The sequence below is a fragment of the Pteronotus mesoamericanus genome, unplaced genomic scaffold (genome assembly GCF_021234165.1).
Source record: "Pteronotus mesoamericanus isolate MK-2021 breed Mesoamerican mustached bat unplaced genomic scaffold, CSHL_Meso_final scaffold_167, whole genome shotgun sequence".
Taxonomy (NCBI): domain Eukaryota; kingdom Metazoa; phylum Chordata; class Mammalia; order Chiroptera; family Mormoopidae; genus Pteronotus; species Pteronotus mesoamericanus.
This window is the reverse complement of record NW_026555308.1, coordinates 12,767,544-12,785,278: the sequence shown is the minus strand read 5'-3', so window position 1 is coordinate 12,785,278 and position 17,735 is coordinate 12,767,544. Positions and strand designations below refer to the sequence as shown.

At 48.1% G+C, this 17,735-nt stretch overlaps 1 protein-coding gene across 1 annotated transcript in view; it reads right to left on the bottom strand.

Annotated features, from left to right (window-relative positions):
* Nucleotides 1-4,772: 4,772 nt before the first annotated feature.
* ABCC1 (ATP binding cassette subfamily C member 1 (ABCC1 blood group)) overlaps nt 4,773-17,735 on the bottom strand; it is a 133,929-nt gene continuing 120,966 nt past the window's right edge. The window contains exons 26-32 of the mRNA XM_054589627.1: nt 17,277-17,403; nt 15,829-15,930; nt 13,556-13,702; nt 9,382-9,540; nt 8,479-8,645; nt 6,993-7,187; nt 4,773-6,443 (exon numbers count right to left, since the gene is read on the bottom strand). Coding sequence (XP_054445602.1) covers nt 6,335-6,443; nt 6,993-7,187; nt 8,479-8,645; nt 9,382-9,540; nt 13,556-13,702; nt 15,829-15,930; nt 17,277-17,403 — 1,006 coding nt within the window. The 3' untranslated portion in view covers nt 4,773-6,334. The remainder of the gene's footprint in view (nt 6,444-6,992; nt 7,188-8,478; nt 8,646-9,381; nt 9,541-13,555; nt 13,703-15,828; nt 15,931-17,276; nt 17,404-17,735) is intronic.

Sequence of the window (17,735 nt, the reverse complement as noted above, 5' to 3'; positions counted from 1 at the left end):
TGTGTGTGTGTGTGTGTGTGTGAGAGAGAGAGAGAGAGAGAGAGAGAGAGAGAGAGAGAGAGAGAGAGACACGGCTGCACAATGGTGTCACACATGGTTGCATTCACCACGGCTGGGGTGCTGAACACTTCCATCACCACAATGACCCCCGGAGTTGCTATGTAGTCACCATACCTCTCTTTCCTGTCCTCGCAACCCCTGATGTGTTCTCCATTTTGGTATACCGTACATTGTTAAAGCGCCCCATGTGACTCCAGCATGCCCTGGGACTGAACTCCCAGCCTCCTGCTGCTCCTCCAACCCTTGTATGTGAGCCCCGAGGAGCATCTTATTTGAATTGGTCACGAGCCACAACCCACACGAAGAACGGGTCTCTCCAGGCACAGCACACACCTGACACGCATGTTCTTTTACCAAGGTGAGAGGAGAGGAGCCAGGACGTGGCCCCCACCGGAACAATCTGCTCAGGACTTGGCATGTGTCATACATTTGTTTCTTAAAGACCAAATTCTGGCTTCTTGAGGGAGCCCCGGAAGCAGTCAGAACACCCAGGGCATTTCTGTTCACTTCTGCTCCCGAGAGGGCACGTGGGAGATGCTGTTGGAGGTTAGATGTCGGGGGTGGTGAAGGTCCAGCACGTGCTTTCATGGAGGACAGTCCTTAGCGCACACATTCACTGCTCAGTCCTATTTCTGACAGTGGTCTCGATTCTAATGGGAGGCTTATCAAACTGGCTTCAGGCACCAGGAAAGGGGACTAGAGTCTAAAGTACCCAAGACAACTCAGGTCCTTTGCTGATCTCATGGCATTCTTACAGGGATAGAGTAAGTTAATACACGGAAACGTGTTCAGGGCTAAGCTGGGCACGAAGTAAGTGCTCAATAAATGTTCACTATTATCACTGCTGTTGCATTTGATGAGCCTCTGTGGGGCAGCAGAGAAAAGTATATACAGCGGGATTTTTTTAACCTTGTCACTAGCGACATGTTGGGTAGACAATTCTCTGTCCTGGGCACTGTAGGATGTTTGGCAGCATCCCTGGTCTCCACCCACTAAATACCAATAGCACCCTTACCTCCAGTTCCAAGAGAAATGTCTCCAGATGTTGCCAAATCACCCACTTGAGTCACTGGACTAATGTGACCCACTGCCATCGATAATTCACTGATGCTTGGACAATAGCTGCATTGATGTGTCAGGAGGGGCCTGTGGCACCCAACTGCCTGCTGGGACACAGCCTGCTATCTCAGTCAGGTCACAGGGACTTTCTAATGGAACATCCTGACACAGGTTTTCAGCCCAGAGTAATCTTGATTTAATTGTAGCTTCTACCTCCCTTTGCCAAGATGTGAGCCAGAAGCACATTTTGAGGACATTCAATCCAGGTAGGGCATTCGCATGCCTTGCCTGCCCCCTCTTATGCCTACAAAGTGCTGGCCCCACCATCACTAGCTCCGCTTGCAGATGAGGAAACTGAAGCTCAGATAGTTGACATGACCTGCCAAAGTCACCCAGTAAGAGGCAGAATGGGGTCTGACCCTGGAGCTACCTAACACCAAAGTCCAACTCATCCCACAGGGGTTGTCTGTCCAACTTTGAAGCACGGAGCTGGACCAACACAGCACTTCTTGTTTCTCTGATGGGAGCTGAGCCACCCGACATGCCCACAGAGAGACCGCAGGCAAAGGCGGCAGCAGCTGCGTATTTGGCAAACTCATCTGGGATCATTCCAGGGTCACAAAAGCCTGCTTTCATGGAGGGAGGTGGTTTGCCAGGGAGCAGCGTGGACCACAGGCACCAGTGCCCTAGAGAGCCTGCTAACAAGGCTGCTGTTGGCCCACACCACTGCTCCTGGGAGACCAGCATGCACGCCATCCAGGCCATTAATCCCCCCGCTGTGGGATCCCGCCAGCACAGCCTGGCCGGCGGGTGAGACGCAGATCCAGGAAAGCCTCACACAGACCTCCCTGGTCAGTGCCTCTCAGGAGGCCCTTAACCCCATCCGTGTCCCACTGGTCGCTGTAAACCCACACAAAGCCCTGCTCAAAATGCCTTTGGGTAACCCTCATACCGAAGGAGGAAGGTGCTATCATTCTGCACGTTGCTAGGATGCTTCGGTGAGGAAGTACTATCATTAGGCCCTTTTTACAAAGAAAACTGAGAAGGTAAGCAGGGATTGAACCAGGTGGTCTGCTCCAGAGTACACGTCCTACCCAGTGTGCCACGCTGCCTCTCACACCTTTTTAGTTCTAAAACAGTTCACTGATAAAAACAGAATTTTCTAGAACCCCATCAGAAGAGAAGGAAATGGCTTCCAATACTTACTGAGCCAGGGGATTTGGGCATGTGTTCACTGCATTTTCCCCAGCACTTAGCACAGTGCAGAGCATGCAGGAAGACTCAATAAATGCCAGTTGCTTGACTAAATGAATGGATGGCTAGATGGTCACAAATGAGTAAGTGAATGGCATCACTACATGTGAAGGTGTCCTAAGGGTGGAACATGGTGCTGGGTGCTTTCCCCCTCACCTGTTTTCATCCTTACTACTACCTGGCCAGGTGAATACAATGGTCTGTTTTACCAATGAGGAAACTGCAGCTCCTGAACGTCGAATTCTAGAGCCCCAGTGACATCACACTTGGCCCAAGACCTGGCACAGGGGGCTCAGTCCTGGATCAGAAAGTGCAGCCACTGAGCACATGCTATGTGCCTCTGCTCCAGAGTGGGGATTCAGCAAAGAATAAACAGATTCATGCCCTCCACCCACAGAGCTGCCATCATCAAAAAGAGAATGGAGCAAGCAAAGCCGACACCTGGGGAAGAGGGAGGAGGACCCTGAGGCAGGACTGCGCCCCGCACATTAGACAACAAGAGAGGTGTGTGGCTGGACTGGCCTGAGGGGTGGCCACCGGGGCCCGCTGAGGGCAGAGGTTGCAGGAAGCCAGGTTGTGCACGGGCTTGAGGCCAGGTTGGCTGCTGCCCCGAGTTGGGGACAACAGGAGGGTTGTGACTTATGCTTTCACCGCATCGCTCGGGCTGCTGGGTGAACAGACTGAGTGTGGGGGAAGGGGCTAGCTCGGGCAGAGGCAGGAGACCACCGAGTTGGCTAGGCACAAAAGTGATAGCCGCTGTGTTGGCACCGGCATGGCGGCAATGGGAGGAATGAGGGGTAGTCAGACCCTGTATGTTGATTCTAGGAAAAAAAGACAAGCAGCTCAACACTGGGAAGCATCAGGTCGGGATCCCCACTCCAATGTGGCCCCGAGAATCCCTTCCCATGAGAAAGCTGTGCTAAGAGCTCACCGCCCGCCTTTTCTCTGTCCATCCAACTAAAGCACTTACCAGGAGGAGCAGGTGTGAGGGTTCCCACCCAACCCAACCTCAGTGTCTCTGGCTCCCCGCTCTTCAGGGTCAATGATGCACCCTGCCTCCTTTCACAAAGTGGACTGAACTTGAACCCAGTCCCAGGACTTTCCTCGAGTACTCAGCTGACCCACCATACACCCCCTCAGGCGCACACCAGGTCACTTACTGTTAAAGATCTGGGATATTAATTCTCAGGGTCAGCCTCTGAGGCAGAAATACACCTCACATTCAAAACTGACTCCACATGGCCATCCAAATACCACTCATTCTAATGGCGATAAACTCACCAGTTTCTTCCCCTTCTTCCATCCCAGCACCTTCACACTCCTGTTGTTAATGAAAGGCAACAACCTCAATGTGGGATAGCCGTGCTGGAGGGAATATGGCAGTTGGGTGCTCCATCTGCACATGAACTTGGTGCATGGTTTTGGGGTTGAGCAGACATGGCATGCTCCCCAGTACAGGCACGTCTCACTAGCCAGACTCACCCAATTCAAACTGAGAAACCAGCACCCCATTCTCACTACCTTACTATCCAAAATTCAAAAACCACACGAACTTCTCTTGTTTATGCACCCCTACATTTCTCAGCTTCCTCTGTGGTTTGCTATGGCCAATAGGCTGTTAGTAGAATTGACTTCACTTCAGGTGTGAAACACTTAAAAAAGTGGGTATGAGTCAACCGCATGCTCCCTTCTGCTGTGGTGCCCTGGGAGCCAGCTCTTGAGGGGCCATGTCCTAAGTCCAGAAGAGTCTGCATCTCTCAGTCACTGCATGGAAGGCAGGGACGCTGCAGAGGCACTTGCCCTGACCCTCATCAAGAAATGCATGAGCTAGAAATAAAACCCTTGCCTACATTTCCCAAGAGTTCACGGCTACAGCACTGCCCACAGCCTAACCTAACACAAAGGGGTTTTCCAGGGTGATTTTGGCCACATGCCTTCTGCCTTGCCAGACAGAGTCTCAGAACCTGACCTCGGCCACAGGTATCACACAGTCATGCTCATCTGCACAGCAGCCTCATCCTGCAGGTACCACTGGCTCCATTTTACAGACGAGGCAACAGAGGCACAGAGACTAAGTGTCTTGCCCAGGGTCACACAGCCAGCAAATGATGAAGGCAGGGCTCAAGCCAAGCCTGTCTGACCGCGGGACCCAGGCTCTCCCCACCAGGCCATGCTGACTCCCCACTAAACCCCACCCAGGTCTTACCTCCAGGTTCCCCTTCCTGACAAGAGCTCCTACTAGAGATGACACATTTGGCCAAAGGAAAGAACGGAGGCAGACAAGGGGGGTGCCCTGTGCTGCCTCCCGGAGAGGTGGCTGAAGCCCGTGCTAATGCCCCAAACAAAATGGAATCATCATTTAGAAAGAAATAATTTTTTTTTTTTTTTTACTGCAAATTGCTTGTAAATGTTCTTGTTTCCAGTGTAAGTCATTACAAAAAGATCCCCAAGAAAAACTTGGTTTCTCTAGTGTGAAAGAATGGTATAACTTACAAAAAATAAATATATATTTCCACCTAAAGGAAGAAAGATGCTTCTCTGGGTTTGAAGTCAGCAACATCATTCATAGCAAGTAGGATTCTTGGGGCAGCAGCGACTTCTCTCTGCTCTTTGGGTCTTCCTTTGGTATCCAGTTGTGAGACCTAGAGGACAGGTCTTGAAGGTCTTCACTCCTCTCTTTGCTTCCAGGAACACGCAGACCAACCGTCAGAGGCCACACCAACGTGGCTATTCCCTGGGAACGCTGTCCCCTGGCCCATTACTTCCTCCCAAGAAATTAAAGTTGAGAAAGTTTTTCTCCCAGGAGCAATTAAAAAAAAAAGAAAAAAAGAAAAAAAGAAAAAAAGAAAAAGAAATCACTGACATTCGTGAATGAGTTCTTTTCTTGTCCTGGAAGACACTCAATAACTAAATGTCAGGTTCTCCACTCTGTCACTTTTGACAGCGAACCAGAGGCCAAGGGTGAGAAACTGAACTCTATAAACAAAGAAAAGACTCAGCAGAGCTCTTTCTGGTACCAACTCATCATGTTTGGCACTGCCCGGTGCTCTTGACTTTGAATGCTTCATAACCATGAGCAGACCTTTCAGGTGCCTGGAGGTAAGCCCATCTCAGCGATGGGTAGAAAGAGGGAGGAGGAAAAGCAAAAACAAGATTGAAGTGCGTAAGGAGGTGAGCAACCAATCTGGGAAGTCACCACTGAGAGAGGGTCCCCCAGCCCTGGAGTTTCAGGTCCAGGCCACCTCTAAGTCCAGCCGAGTCCTGTCAGTGAGAAGTGTGCAGGTGACGAGGCTGTCCCTGGTCTTTGAAGCAAGTCTCCGTACAAGCAGTGCTGGGACGTTGGTTCCCAATGTCTGAGTGCCCAGAAGACCACATGGTTGGTCAGGAGGGTGTCCTCGGCCCTCGGGACACTGCCTGAGGGTAAAGATGATCCTCACCAGGCCCCTCACCTCCAAGCTGCAACCCCAAGGAAACAAAGCATTCTGGGTAGACCAGACAAGGATGGGAGGTGGCGGGACAGCAGCCAGAGGCCGAGTACTTAGAATTCCAGACTTTGGCTGTAGAGATTTGAGGCAGTTGGCTGGATTTGGTCACTAGCATATTTCACGCAACCAATTTCTCCAGAGGTCTGGCTGCCAGAGCTTCCCCGCAGAGCACCAAGAGAAAGGACAAGCATTCCCAGAGGGGCGAGAATGCGTGTGCATCTCAGGGGTAACAGAGGCAAGGGTGTACGTGTTTTTGGTGGGCTGCATCTCTGTCTCTCCTGTTTCTTCACAGCCAATTCCAGGCAGTGGACCAGATGGTGGCTGCTTTGTGACTGTGTTTATTTTGATTTAGGGGTTTGGTTTTTTGCTTTTTGGTTTCAGTATATGGGAGGCTTGAGTTCCCAAGGAGGCTGACTCGTCCTGGGACACTGGCATGTGGGCCCTGCAGGTCAAACCAGATGCACCAGCTCCAGGGCTCACACCAGACCAGCATCTTTGGCCATGCTGTAAAATAACCCTCTCTGCTGCAGGAGGTCGGAGGGGGCGCCACACTCCCGGATTTCTCCTTTGTCTAGGACGATCACCCTGCAAGGGGAGGAGACACAGACATGAATGGTAGGCAAGGGTTGGCATCACATGTCCCCAAGAACCCACAGAGGCGAGTCCCTGCTTTGGATCAGTCCCCTAACACCTTCTGTTAGGACTGTTGCAGTAGCTCTTCAACTAGTTGTCCATTCTCAATCCCTACTTCTAGTCAATGTCAAAGTCCTGTAATGCTACACACGGCATTCTCTATCACCTTCTCTATTTCCTTCTCTGCACAATTTCCTTTTATTTGTTGTTGTGTTTATTGTTTGACTCTGCACCCAGCTCCCTACTAATCTCTAAGTTCCCTTAGGCAGCTTCCTGCTCACAACCTCCTACTGAGTCCCCAGTATTGGAAGAGGGCCAGCTTTGCGGCAGGCCCTTCCATGTGTGTAGAGTGAATAAGTAACTGAATGGTATCAAAAATACCTGTTACTACCAGGGATAAAGAGAGGTTTCCTAAGGCTGTCACTAGGCATTAGGATAGTGCCAGATGAATGAATGAGGTGAACACCAAGGCCTGGAAGCCTTCTGTACCAGGGGCTTCACCTTGCGTAGTCCATGATGGTATTGAGACGGTGAGCAATGGTGAGAACAGTACAATTGTCGAACTGTGTCCGGATGGTAGACTGAATGAGGTCATCTGTTTCTAGGTCCACGGCCGCTGTAGCTTCATCCAACACAAGGATCTTTGTCTTCCTCAGCAGGGCCCGGGCCAAGCAAACAAGCTGGCGCTGCCCAACACTTGGCCAGGAGAAAAAGACCAGGAAACAGTGTCAAAACCACCCCTGACCCTGAGCCCTGGACTAAGCTGGGAGAAGAGAGAAGAGATACTTGGTGTTGCTTAGACCATGAGGGTGCGAAGGGGGACCCAAAAAACCTGGAATTATTTTCTGGAGGGCAGGCCCCTATGTAGTACAGGTTTGCTCTGCCACATGAGTGTTCTAAGAACCCATCTGTATCAGTGTACCAGCTGGCATTGTTGTGAGAGGCTGCGTTTGGCTTCAGCGATTTTTTTTTTTTTGAGGACTCTTTCAACACACTTGCCCATTTCATGATGGGTAATTTATGTGTGCACCTGCCCACACTATGCTGAGCGCTCAGCAGTTTTTGACCAAAAATGGCATGAGCCTATGCCCCACCCTCCCTATTCACCAGGTCTCAACTGAGCACATTTTTTGTTTCCTCAGATGAAAAAAATCCTCAAAGGGAAACATTTTGCTGATGTGGAAGAGGTGAAACAAAAAATGGCAGAACTACTAAAAGGCATCAGAATTGTTGCGTTCAAAAACTGTTTTGAGCAGTGGAAAAAATGTCTCGATAGGTGTATTACATCAAATGGAGAGCACTTCGCAGGTGACTGAAGTTAAAATACGTAAGAAAAAATACAGTTTTTAAATAGATTCCAGGGGTTTTCTGGTCCCCCTCTCGTATGTCCACCTCCACACCTGTGCCTATGGCAGACACGATTAATCGATTAGAATGTTCTGCCTGTTAAGCTAGAAATGAGCTCAGAATCATTCTCAACACAGGGCTCAGGGGTAATACCCAAAATACTTGAGCAGTTAAGCTTAGGTAGAGTGACAGATAGCAAAAGGGGCCCCATATCCAGGCCCTCACAACTGAGTCTAGACTCAACCATGTGTCTAGCTTTGGCCAATGGGGTGCCGGCAAGCATAAGGCCGGCAGAAGGTTGACCAGGAATGCATGCCAGGGCACCTCGGCCATCACCATGACAACATGCCTGGGCTGGTCTGCTGGAGAATGAGGGACACGTGGAGCGGACCATAACTGCTCCACTGGAGGACGACGAGATCAGCCAGCAGCAGCAGACCCCCAGTCACATGAGCCCAGCCATGAAAGCTGACTGAAACCCATCGCACAGACAAAAACCGAGGCTCCGAGAAACAAAAGGCTTGCCTGTGGCTGAGCTAGGACTCAAACCTAGATCTGACACAGATGCAAAAGGACAGACTCTTCAAACAACCTGGCTGAGGTGAAGTGGAGGAGACCCCGTCCTATCCCTGCCACCTACCTCAGGTTCTCCCCGCCTTCTGCGCACTCGTGGTTCAGCTTATCAGGAAGAGCTGATACAAAGTTCTTCAGGTGAGCCAGCTCCAGCGACATCCAGACTTCTTCATCCGAATACTGGCTGAATGGGTCCAGGTTCATGCGCAGAGAACCCGAAAACAAAACGGGGTCCTGTTCAGAGAGAAGAGAGCAGATGGCATGTGAGACTCACATCAAGCTGGACATGGATGGGGCAGAGAGGAGGGACGCAGAAAGTTCTCGCCAGAATGGTTCAAGATGGGGCTCCCGAGTTCCTCAAAATCACTATTTCTGGGGATATTAAATAATAGGGAAAAAAATTCTGGAAAACTCTGGGTTAAGTGAAATAAAATAGATTACTTTTTTTTTTCTTGCAAGACTTCCTGGAGCCTTCAATATGCAAATGTGTCAGTAACCTTCCAGAAAGAAGGTGCAAAATGGGTAACTCTTAATCGTAAAGTACTGAGACTCCTCCCCATCTCCTGTCCAAAAAAGAACCTTAGAAGACATTTTAGGGAAAATAACACTAAAAGGCAACATATTAGGGAATCACCACCTTCAAGAATCAGTCTAGAAAATTCTCGTTTCTCATTTAGCTCTTGGAAGGGTTAGAGATTCTTGTCCTGACTGAGAGCTGGCAGAGAAGCCAGTGTCTTACTGGATCCTGTTAGATGCTCAGGAAACTGCCCACTGGTTGGCAAAAGTGAAAGAATGATACCTGGTTAATTCCCATTGTTGTTTATATGCTAAGAGGAGATTTAGTAGAAAAGAAACATAGCATAATTTTAATAAAAGTAATGAAGGAGGAACACATTTATATTGGTACACTGAAAATATACATCACTGCCTTTAGTGGGACCCGGCACACCCCTGTGGCCTCAAACCCCACCTGGGGGATGATGGTGATCTTGAAGCGGAGATCGTGCAGGCCAATCTTGGCAATGTTGACGTTGTCAATAATAATCTCTCCCTCAGCAGACTCGTTGATCCGAAATAAGCCTAGGGTCAGGGATGACTTCCCAGCTCCTGTCCGCCCCACGATGCCAACCTGTGGGACAGGAAGGGCCCAGCGTGAGGTGGGAATGCAACTATCGGGGGGATACCTCCCTGCCCCAGGGTGCCTTCACTTCAGGTTCTGCCCCAAAGCAGTTCAGTCATCTGGTCAACCCAACTCCAGCCATACCCTTCTCTCACCAGCTTCCTAGAGACACTCCTTTAAGGGCTGTTTGGCCAAAGGTCAAGAAGCAGTCTCATATCATTTAAAATTTTAATTAGCTCTTTTTGTAAGCAGCTAGAGACCTCCAAAGACCTAGGCATCAAGCAGGAGGAATTTTAAATAAGGTCCTCTTACTTTCAACTCAAGATAATATTAAGTAATAATCAAGTATTACCCTCACATGGTTTTTTTCAGTTCTTTGATGGTGAGTTTCCCATCCTAAGCAGTTGAAATAGCTCAAAGATTCAAGGAGATCCCCCTGCACACCCCCTCCTCACCATCCTAGCTGCGTGAGCAAACAGGTTATGGATGTGATCTAATCTCCACTGATGCTCCCTGGAGGGAACTGGGCTCCCACGTAATGGTCAATGATTAATGTTCCTGATGTTCAAATACAATTCTGTTTCCATCTGGGCTCTGAGAGGTGGGCTTCTTCTCCCCTCTAACAGCAATGTCACAGAGCAGAGTTTCATGGTACAACAGAAGCCATAAGCCTCAGTGAGAACACCACCCACCTGTTCTTCCCCTTGTTATAAAGTTAGAGAATTATCTCATGGGATCAGAACATTCTGAGCGTGGTGGAGGGCATGATTTAACAAGTCCATATGTTTGAAGATGAAAGCAGCACTGTCCCCTGGACAATGGCCAGGAAGAACTGTGGTCTAATAATTCCTGAGGAGAATCTGAGGTATCAGGGGAAGGACATCTTCCAGGGACAGCTTGAAAGCAAGGCTATGTTCCAAATTTTGGCAATCTCACATGTCCCTTGAGCCATCCCTAGCAGTGATGGTGACAGCTTTCTCTCCTAGAGATCCCGAACTCAGAGCCCACAGGGTCCAGTTAGGAACCTGAGTGGAGCGGAGGGTGGGGACAAAGTGAACAGAGAGACTCCTATCTTGTCTAGCAAGTCAGGTGGGGAGACTTCCGGTCAGGATGGCGACATAGGTGAACATGGCTCACCTCCTTGCACAACATCAAGAGTACAACTAAATTACAGAACAACCATCACTTAGAACCACCACAAATCAAGTTGAATGGAAGTCTGACAACTAAGGAATTAAAGAAACCACATCCATCCGGACTGGTGGGAGGGGCGGAGACACAGGGTGGGCTGGTCCCACATACCTATGTGGTGGATAAACATTTGGAACAGATGTCTCGGGAGCGAAGAGCCCCAGCCCTACACCAGGCACATCGGCCCAGGGTTCCAGTCCCAGGAAAGTAAGTCCCCACAACTCCTGGCTGCAATAACCAGCAAGGATTGTGTCAGTGGAAGCAACTCCTGGAATCCTAATCAGTTCCTCTTCAAGCATACACATAAAAACTTATTTGGACTCACTCCCTCTGAGCTCCAGCATTACCAGAGTAGCAGCTTGAAAGGCACCAGTAGCACATAGGGAGGAATGCGAGTGTCTGGCATCAAAGCGAGAGCTGGGGGACTGCTCTCTCCCAGACAGAAAGGTGGGGAGAGTCACAGAGCCAGCAGGTGGGTGCCATATCTGAGACTCCATCAACCTGGCTGACACAGTTTGCCCCACCCTGGAGATCCCCTGAGGCTCCATCTCAACCAATTTACAGCTGTTAACAGTAGCTTTTCCATATGAAAGGCTGGTCTTGGCTCAAGCTTCACAACTTCCTAATTCCTTTCAAACAAGCAACAACTGGCCCCAGGGAGCCCCCAGCCCCTGTACCTCTTGCTAAGTGGCCCCAGGCTGGGCACTAGCAGCAGCCAGGCTAGAGTCACAGCTTGACTTTGCCTGGGAATCTCCAAGCCCAGCACAAGTAGCAGCCACCTCAGATTGCTCTATAGCTCAGGCAGGGTGGCTCTGGACAAAACACAGGTGGGGGCTGACAATGGCCGGCACCACCTGGGAAACCCCAGGACCTGCGCACCCAGGGGACAACCACAGACCACATCGGAGCATCACCACCCTGCCCCTGCACAGCTGATCCTCCACAGAGGGCAGAGGTTGGTGGTCAGTGGTCACTGCAAGTCCTTGCAGCTGACTGGCCTGGGTAAATTCCTCCCATTGACCCGTCAACAGCAACCAAGGGTCAACTACAAGAGGAGGCTGTACTCAACCCACACAGAGGGTGCACCTCGAGTATGCAGCCTGGGTGATAGGGGAGGCTGTGCCACTGGACCCTACGTGAAGATGTCCTGTAGGCCACACTACAAGACAGGGAGTCATAGCAGCTCTACCTAGTACATAGAAACAAACACAGGGTGCTTGCCAAAATGAGGAGACAAACAAACATGACCCAAATGAAAGAACAGATCAAAACTCCAAAAAAAGAACTAAACAAAAGGGAGCTTTGCAATCTATCAGATGCAAAGTTCAAAACACTGGTTATAAGGATGCTCAATGAACTCAGCGAGGACCTCAACAGCATAAAAAAGATCCAGTCAGAAACAAAGGTTACACTAATTGAAATAAAGAACAATTTACAGGGAAACAACCGTACAGTGAATGAAGCCCAGAATCACATCAATGATTTGGAACATAAGCAAGCAAAAAATAACTAATCAAAACAACAAGAAGAAAAAAGATCCAAAAAAATAAGGATAGTATAAGCAACCTTCTGGGACAACTTCAACAGGTCCAACATTCATATCATAGAGGCGCCAGAAGGAGAAGAGAAAGAAATTGGAAATCTCTTTGGAAAAATAATAAAAGAGAACTCCCCTAATTTGGTGAAGGAAACAGACATGCAACTCCAGGAAGCACAGAGAGTCCCAAACAAGATGGATGTAGAGAGGCCCACTCCACGATATGTTGTAATTAAAGTGCCAAAGGTCAAAGATAAAGAGAGAATCTTAAAAGAGGCAGGAGAAAAGCAGTTAGTTACCTACAGGGAAATTTCCATAGTTACTGATGGGAATTTCCATAAGACTGTCAGATGATTTATCAAAAGAAACTTTGCAGGACAGAAGGGATTGATTGGCAAGAAATATTCAAAGTCATAAAAAGCAGGGACCGACAGCTAAGATTGTTCAACCCAGCAAAGATATCATTTAGAACTGAAAGAAATATAAAGAGCTTCCTAAACAAGAAAAAACTGAAGGAGTTCATCATCACCAAACTATTACTACATGAAATGTTAAAGGGACTTATTTAAGAAAAAGAAGATCAAAACTATGAACAATACAATGGCAATACACACACACCTGTCAACAACTGAATCTGAAAAACACACTATGCAAACAAGAACAGAGATCGAATCATGGATGTGGAGCATTTTGATGTCTACCAGAGGGAGATGGGTATGGGGGAATGGGTGAAGAGGTGAGGGGATTAAGTTCAAATAGGTAGCTATGGAATAGCCATGGGAATGTAAAGTACAATTTAGGAAATGGAGCAGCCAAAGAACTTACATGCTTGACACATGGACATGAACAACGGTGTGGGGGTTGCCTGAGGGAGAGGGCGCTGGGTAGAGGGGGTAAAGGGGGAAAAATAGGGACAGCTGTAATAGTATAATCAATTAAAAAATTAAAAAGCCAGATGGTGAGTATGAGCCCAGTGTTGCTAGGTGTGACCTTTTTTAAAAAAAGCAGAAAATGGACTCTTTATTGAAAAAAGTTCCATATTTTTCAGTATTTGTAATGTATTCAGATTTTTTTCCAAAACCTATCTGTGGGCCATATTTGGCTCTCAGGCTATGAGTATACAACCGTGTCAGACACTGTCTGAGTGGCTTTTACTTCCACAAGCCCTTCCAAAAGAAGGCCACTCCACCCCACGGTTTGGGGTGGCGACAGACTAGGGAAATGACAGCTGGCTTCAGCTGCCTGCTCATAACCTGTGCCCAGTTGTGAACGGGTGGGACAACAATGTGCACTCACCTTTTCCCCTCCATCGATGGTGATGTTGATGTGCTTGAGAACCATGTCCAGGTCTTCTCGGTAACGCAGGCTGTAGTCCCGGAATTCCACTCGGCCCGCCTCGGGCCAGGTGCTGGATGGAGCCATCGCCTCGATCCGCCAGGGAGCCTGCAGCAGGTGGACGGAGGGAAGGAGGGGGGCCACATAAGGAATCTGAGGCCCATCTCAGAGGCCCCTACGCGCTACATGAGCTGGACCCCATGACCCCTCTGACCTTGCCTCGCTCCTGTTCACTCTGCTCCTCACAGTGACTTCAGGGTGATTCCTCTAGGCCTTTGCACTTGCAGCTTCCCCTGCCTGGAATGCTCTGCTCCAAGCCCCCTACTCAGCCTGCTCCTCCACATCCTGCAGATTTCAGGTCAACTCAGACCACCCTCCTAGCCCTGCATCCATCCTTCTTCTCCCCTGCTCCACTCTCCAGACCACCCATCTCTCCTCTCCCCTGCTTCCTTCTTTTTACAGGCACTTACCATTTTAAGCATGTGTTTGTTTACTCTGTCACCCACGACCACTGGAATATCTACTCTAGGAGGACAGGTTCTTTTATTGTTTGGTCATTGTTATATCCCAGGGCCCAGAGCATATAGTAGGTGATCAATATGTATTTATGGACTGAATCAAAGTGGTCTTCTCTGAACAGACATGAGGTTGACTGACTGCCTTCTAAGTTTGGAGAGCAACAATAACAGCAGCAGCTAGTATTTAAACATCACTCTATCATATTACCTCATTTAATCCTCACTGGAGCCCCGTAAGTGGGGCCCTTCCATTATCCCCGTTTATACATGAGGAAATTGAGACACAGAGAGGGTAATAATTGGCCCCAGGGTCACACAGTCCCTATTTCTGAAAAGTTTCTTCGACCAGTTCAGCATTTCCTGCGATTCACAAGTGGATGCGCTCCAGGCGAGCCTCGGGGCTCTCAGGGCAAAGGGAGGCACAGGGAGAACAAAGGAGAGCCTCATCCTTGCTCCCCTGGGACAGTCTCATGTTGATTTTTTTTAACAAGTATATTTATTTCCCTTTTATAATTTATGTATATAAATGAAAGGGACATGCTGGAAAAACACAGGAGGAATTGGAGAGAAATAGATGGGATTTGCTAACTATAAATATCTATTATACATAATATATATGAACAAATAATATATATCTTAATAGTGGTAGGACTGGATGATCTTTACTTCCTCTTATATTTTTCACACCTACTTATTCTAAAAAGGTAAAAACATATCAAAGAAGTAAAATACTCTTGTAAAATCAATTGAATTTCACAGTTTAAATGGAAGAACTGCTTGGCATGTGAATTACATCTTAAAGCTGTTATTAAAAAATAAATTCAATGTAGGGTGGGAAACTTTTTGGTGTAATGCATTCTCATTTCCATAGGGGTCGCTCACACCATTCTGGCTGATGCTCTCTGATGAAATGGGACCTGGTTCCCCATTGCAGAGCACTAAAGGACTGGGGCCGCGGGTCACCTTTGCAAATCCTTTAAGATAGAGTTTAACTGGGGCAGAGACCCAAATCCTGGGTCTGCCATTTACAACCCCCCACCATGTGATCTTAGGCAAGTATTATTAACTAAACCTCTCTGGCTCTCGGTTTCCTCACCTGTAAAGTGGGAATAATAATAGAATGTGAGTTATACAGCTGTATAAAGAACACATAAATTACTCTACATGAAATGTTTACAACAGGGCCTGACACCTCCATTAGGGCACAATATATGTCCCTATTATTATTATTGGTGGTAATGCTACTGCTCTTGGTGGTCGTGTAAAGACAGAAAAAGGCAGTTAATAATGGGGGCAACATGGCACTCAAGTCTGGAGACTTGGATCCTACCGACTACATGTAACCTTGGATCAGCCATCGTCTCCCTAAGCTACCTTTTCTCTCTCTGTAAACAGTAACTGCAGGGTTTCCCAAACTTGGGTCAATTCCTTACCAGTATCATGATTTTTACAATATCCATGTACTGATTCTGGTTACTGACTTTGAATCCTTTTAATCACTTTATTTGTCCTTAACTTCAAAACTTATTAAAAGAAGAAACTAGTCTCATTTCCCATAACAAAAGTCTCCCATAAAAAATATGTAGTAAATAACATTAAATTCGTCAGAGAGAGGTTGCCTGTTGCAGGCACACATGGTTTGGCTCAGAAGAGTTCTTTTGGGTAAAGCCACACTGAAGATCAAGGTCAAGAGGTAAGGGCAGGGGCTTGCTCTACCTCCTTTTCGATTTCTGAATACTCCTTGAGTCTCTCCACAGCCACAATGTTGGTCTCCATTTCCGATGACATCCGAACAAGCCAGTTCAAATAGGTGGTGACCTGTGAGTGGAAGAGTCACATGGAGCTTCTAAAGCATGGATCCCGAACCCCGGGGCCACAGACTGGTAAGCGTCCATGGCCTGTTAGGAGCTGGGCTACAGAGCAGGAGGTGCGTAGCAGGTGAGTGAGTGAAGCTTCATCTGTATGTACAGCTGCTCCCCATCATTCGCATCACCCCCTGAGCTCTGCCTCCTGTCAGGTCAAAGGTGGCATTAGAATCTCCTAAGAGCGTGAACCCTACTGGGAACAGTGCATGCGAGGGATCTAGGTTGCATGCTCCTGACGAGAATCTAATGCCTGATGGCCTGAGGTGGAGCTGAGGCAGTGATGCTAGCACTGGGGAGCAGCTGCAAATACAGATTATTGTTAGCAGAGAGGTGTGACTGCACAGAGACCATAATAAACAACTGCTTGCAGGCTCATATCAAACCCTATCAGTGAGTGGTAAGTGACGATTAAGCTGCACTTGGTGTCAGGCTTTACAGTGGCAAGGGAGTTGATGTAATTCAATTGTACAGCTGCGTCTGGTGGCAGGTCTTAAGTCAGAATCTGACGCTTATTTTAGTCCACGAGTGGCCCGCCCATTATTTTATTTATCGCTTCTGTCTGTGCCCCTTTCCTGCACTGTGTACTTGTCTCAGTCACAGTTTTGGTTAAGTGCACATGCGAACTCTAGCATGTGGTGAGTCGCGTAATTCTTTCATTATATATTACAATGTAATAATAACAGAAATAAAGTGTATAATAAATGTAATGCACTTGGATCATCCCCAACCCATCCCTTCTGCCCCTCCATCCATGGAAAAATTGTCTTCCACAAAACGAGTCTCTGGTGCCAAAAAGGCTGGGGACCGCTGTTCTAGAGTGAGCTTCCGTTGCTTTATCTTAATGAATTATGATTTGTGAAATATTTCAGATAAGACAGGTATAGGAAACAGCAATCGCACACAAAGCCTTCACGCGGACTTGCTGTACAGCACCTCTTAAGCACATACATTTCAAAATGATCCATGGGCCACACTGCTAGTCAGAAAGGAAATGAGAAAGTATTTTGAACTAGATAATAACAGGAAATTACAATGTATTAAAAAATTTGGGAGATGTAGCTAAAGTACTGCTTCGAGGGAAATGTATAGTATTAAGAGCATTTCACTTGTAGTTGGAGGCATCCAGGCCACGTGTCTAATTTCTCTCCTGCTCCAGTCAGTCACTGGAATCAATACCTGCTCCTTAAAACTCCTCTCAGCTACTTTCCTTTCCCACACTCCCACAGGGGACCCAAACCAAGGACAACTGGCTTCCCCATGAAAAGAAATGGAAAATCCAGCAAGAGCGTCCCCTCTTACCTGCAATGAGTAAGACACTGAGAGGCCCACCAAGCCTGCGCTGAGGCTGTTCCGGGAGATCACTGCAAACAGGGCCGCAAACAGGACAATGCAGTTGCCCACATACTCCAGCCGCACAGCCAGCCACCTGTATGAGACACACAGGCAGAGAAATGGACAGACACACCCAGAGTCAGCTTTTCAGACACTTGGTTTTCAGTTCTGGGGGATGAGGGTAGGGGCCAGGTACCTCGCTAACTGAAATAATCCCTGACAGTTCCAAGAGAGGCCTTCTCTGCCCCACTCCTAGGACACAGGAGGAAGGACGGCCGAAGGGACGTGATTTCAGTAATTCCTCATTCATCTGTCCGCCCCAGGGACTGGAGGCAGTTCTCTGCAAGCAATCATCCCAGAAAACGGAAGCTTCCTTTTCTTAAGAACCAACTTTTTCTCATGGAAACCTTTAAAATACAGCCATGT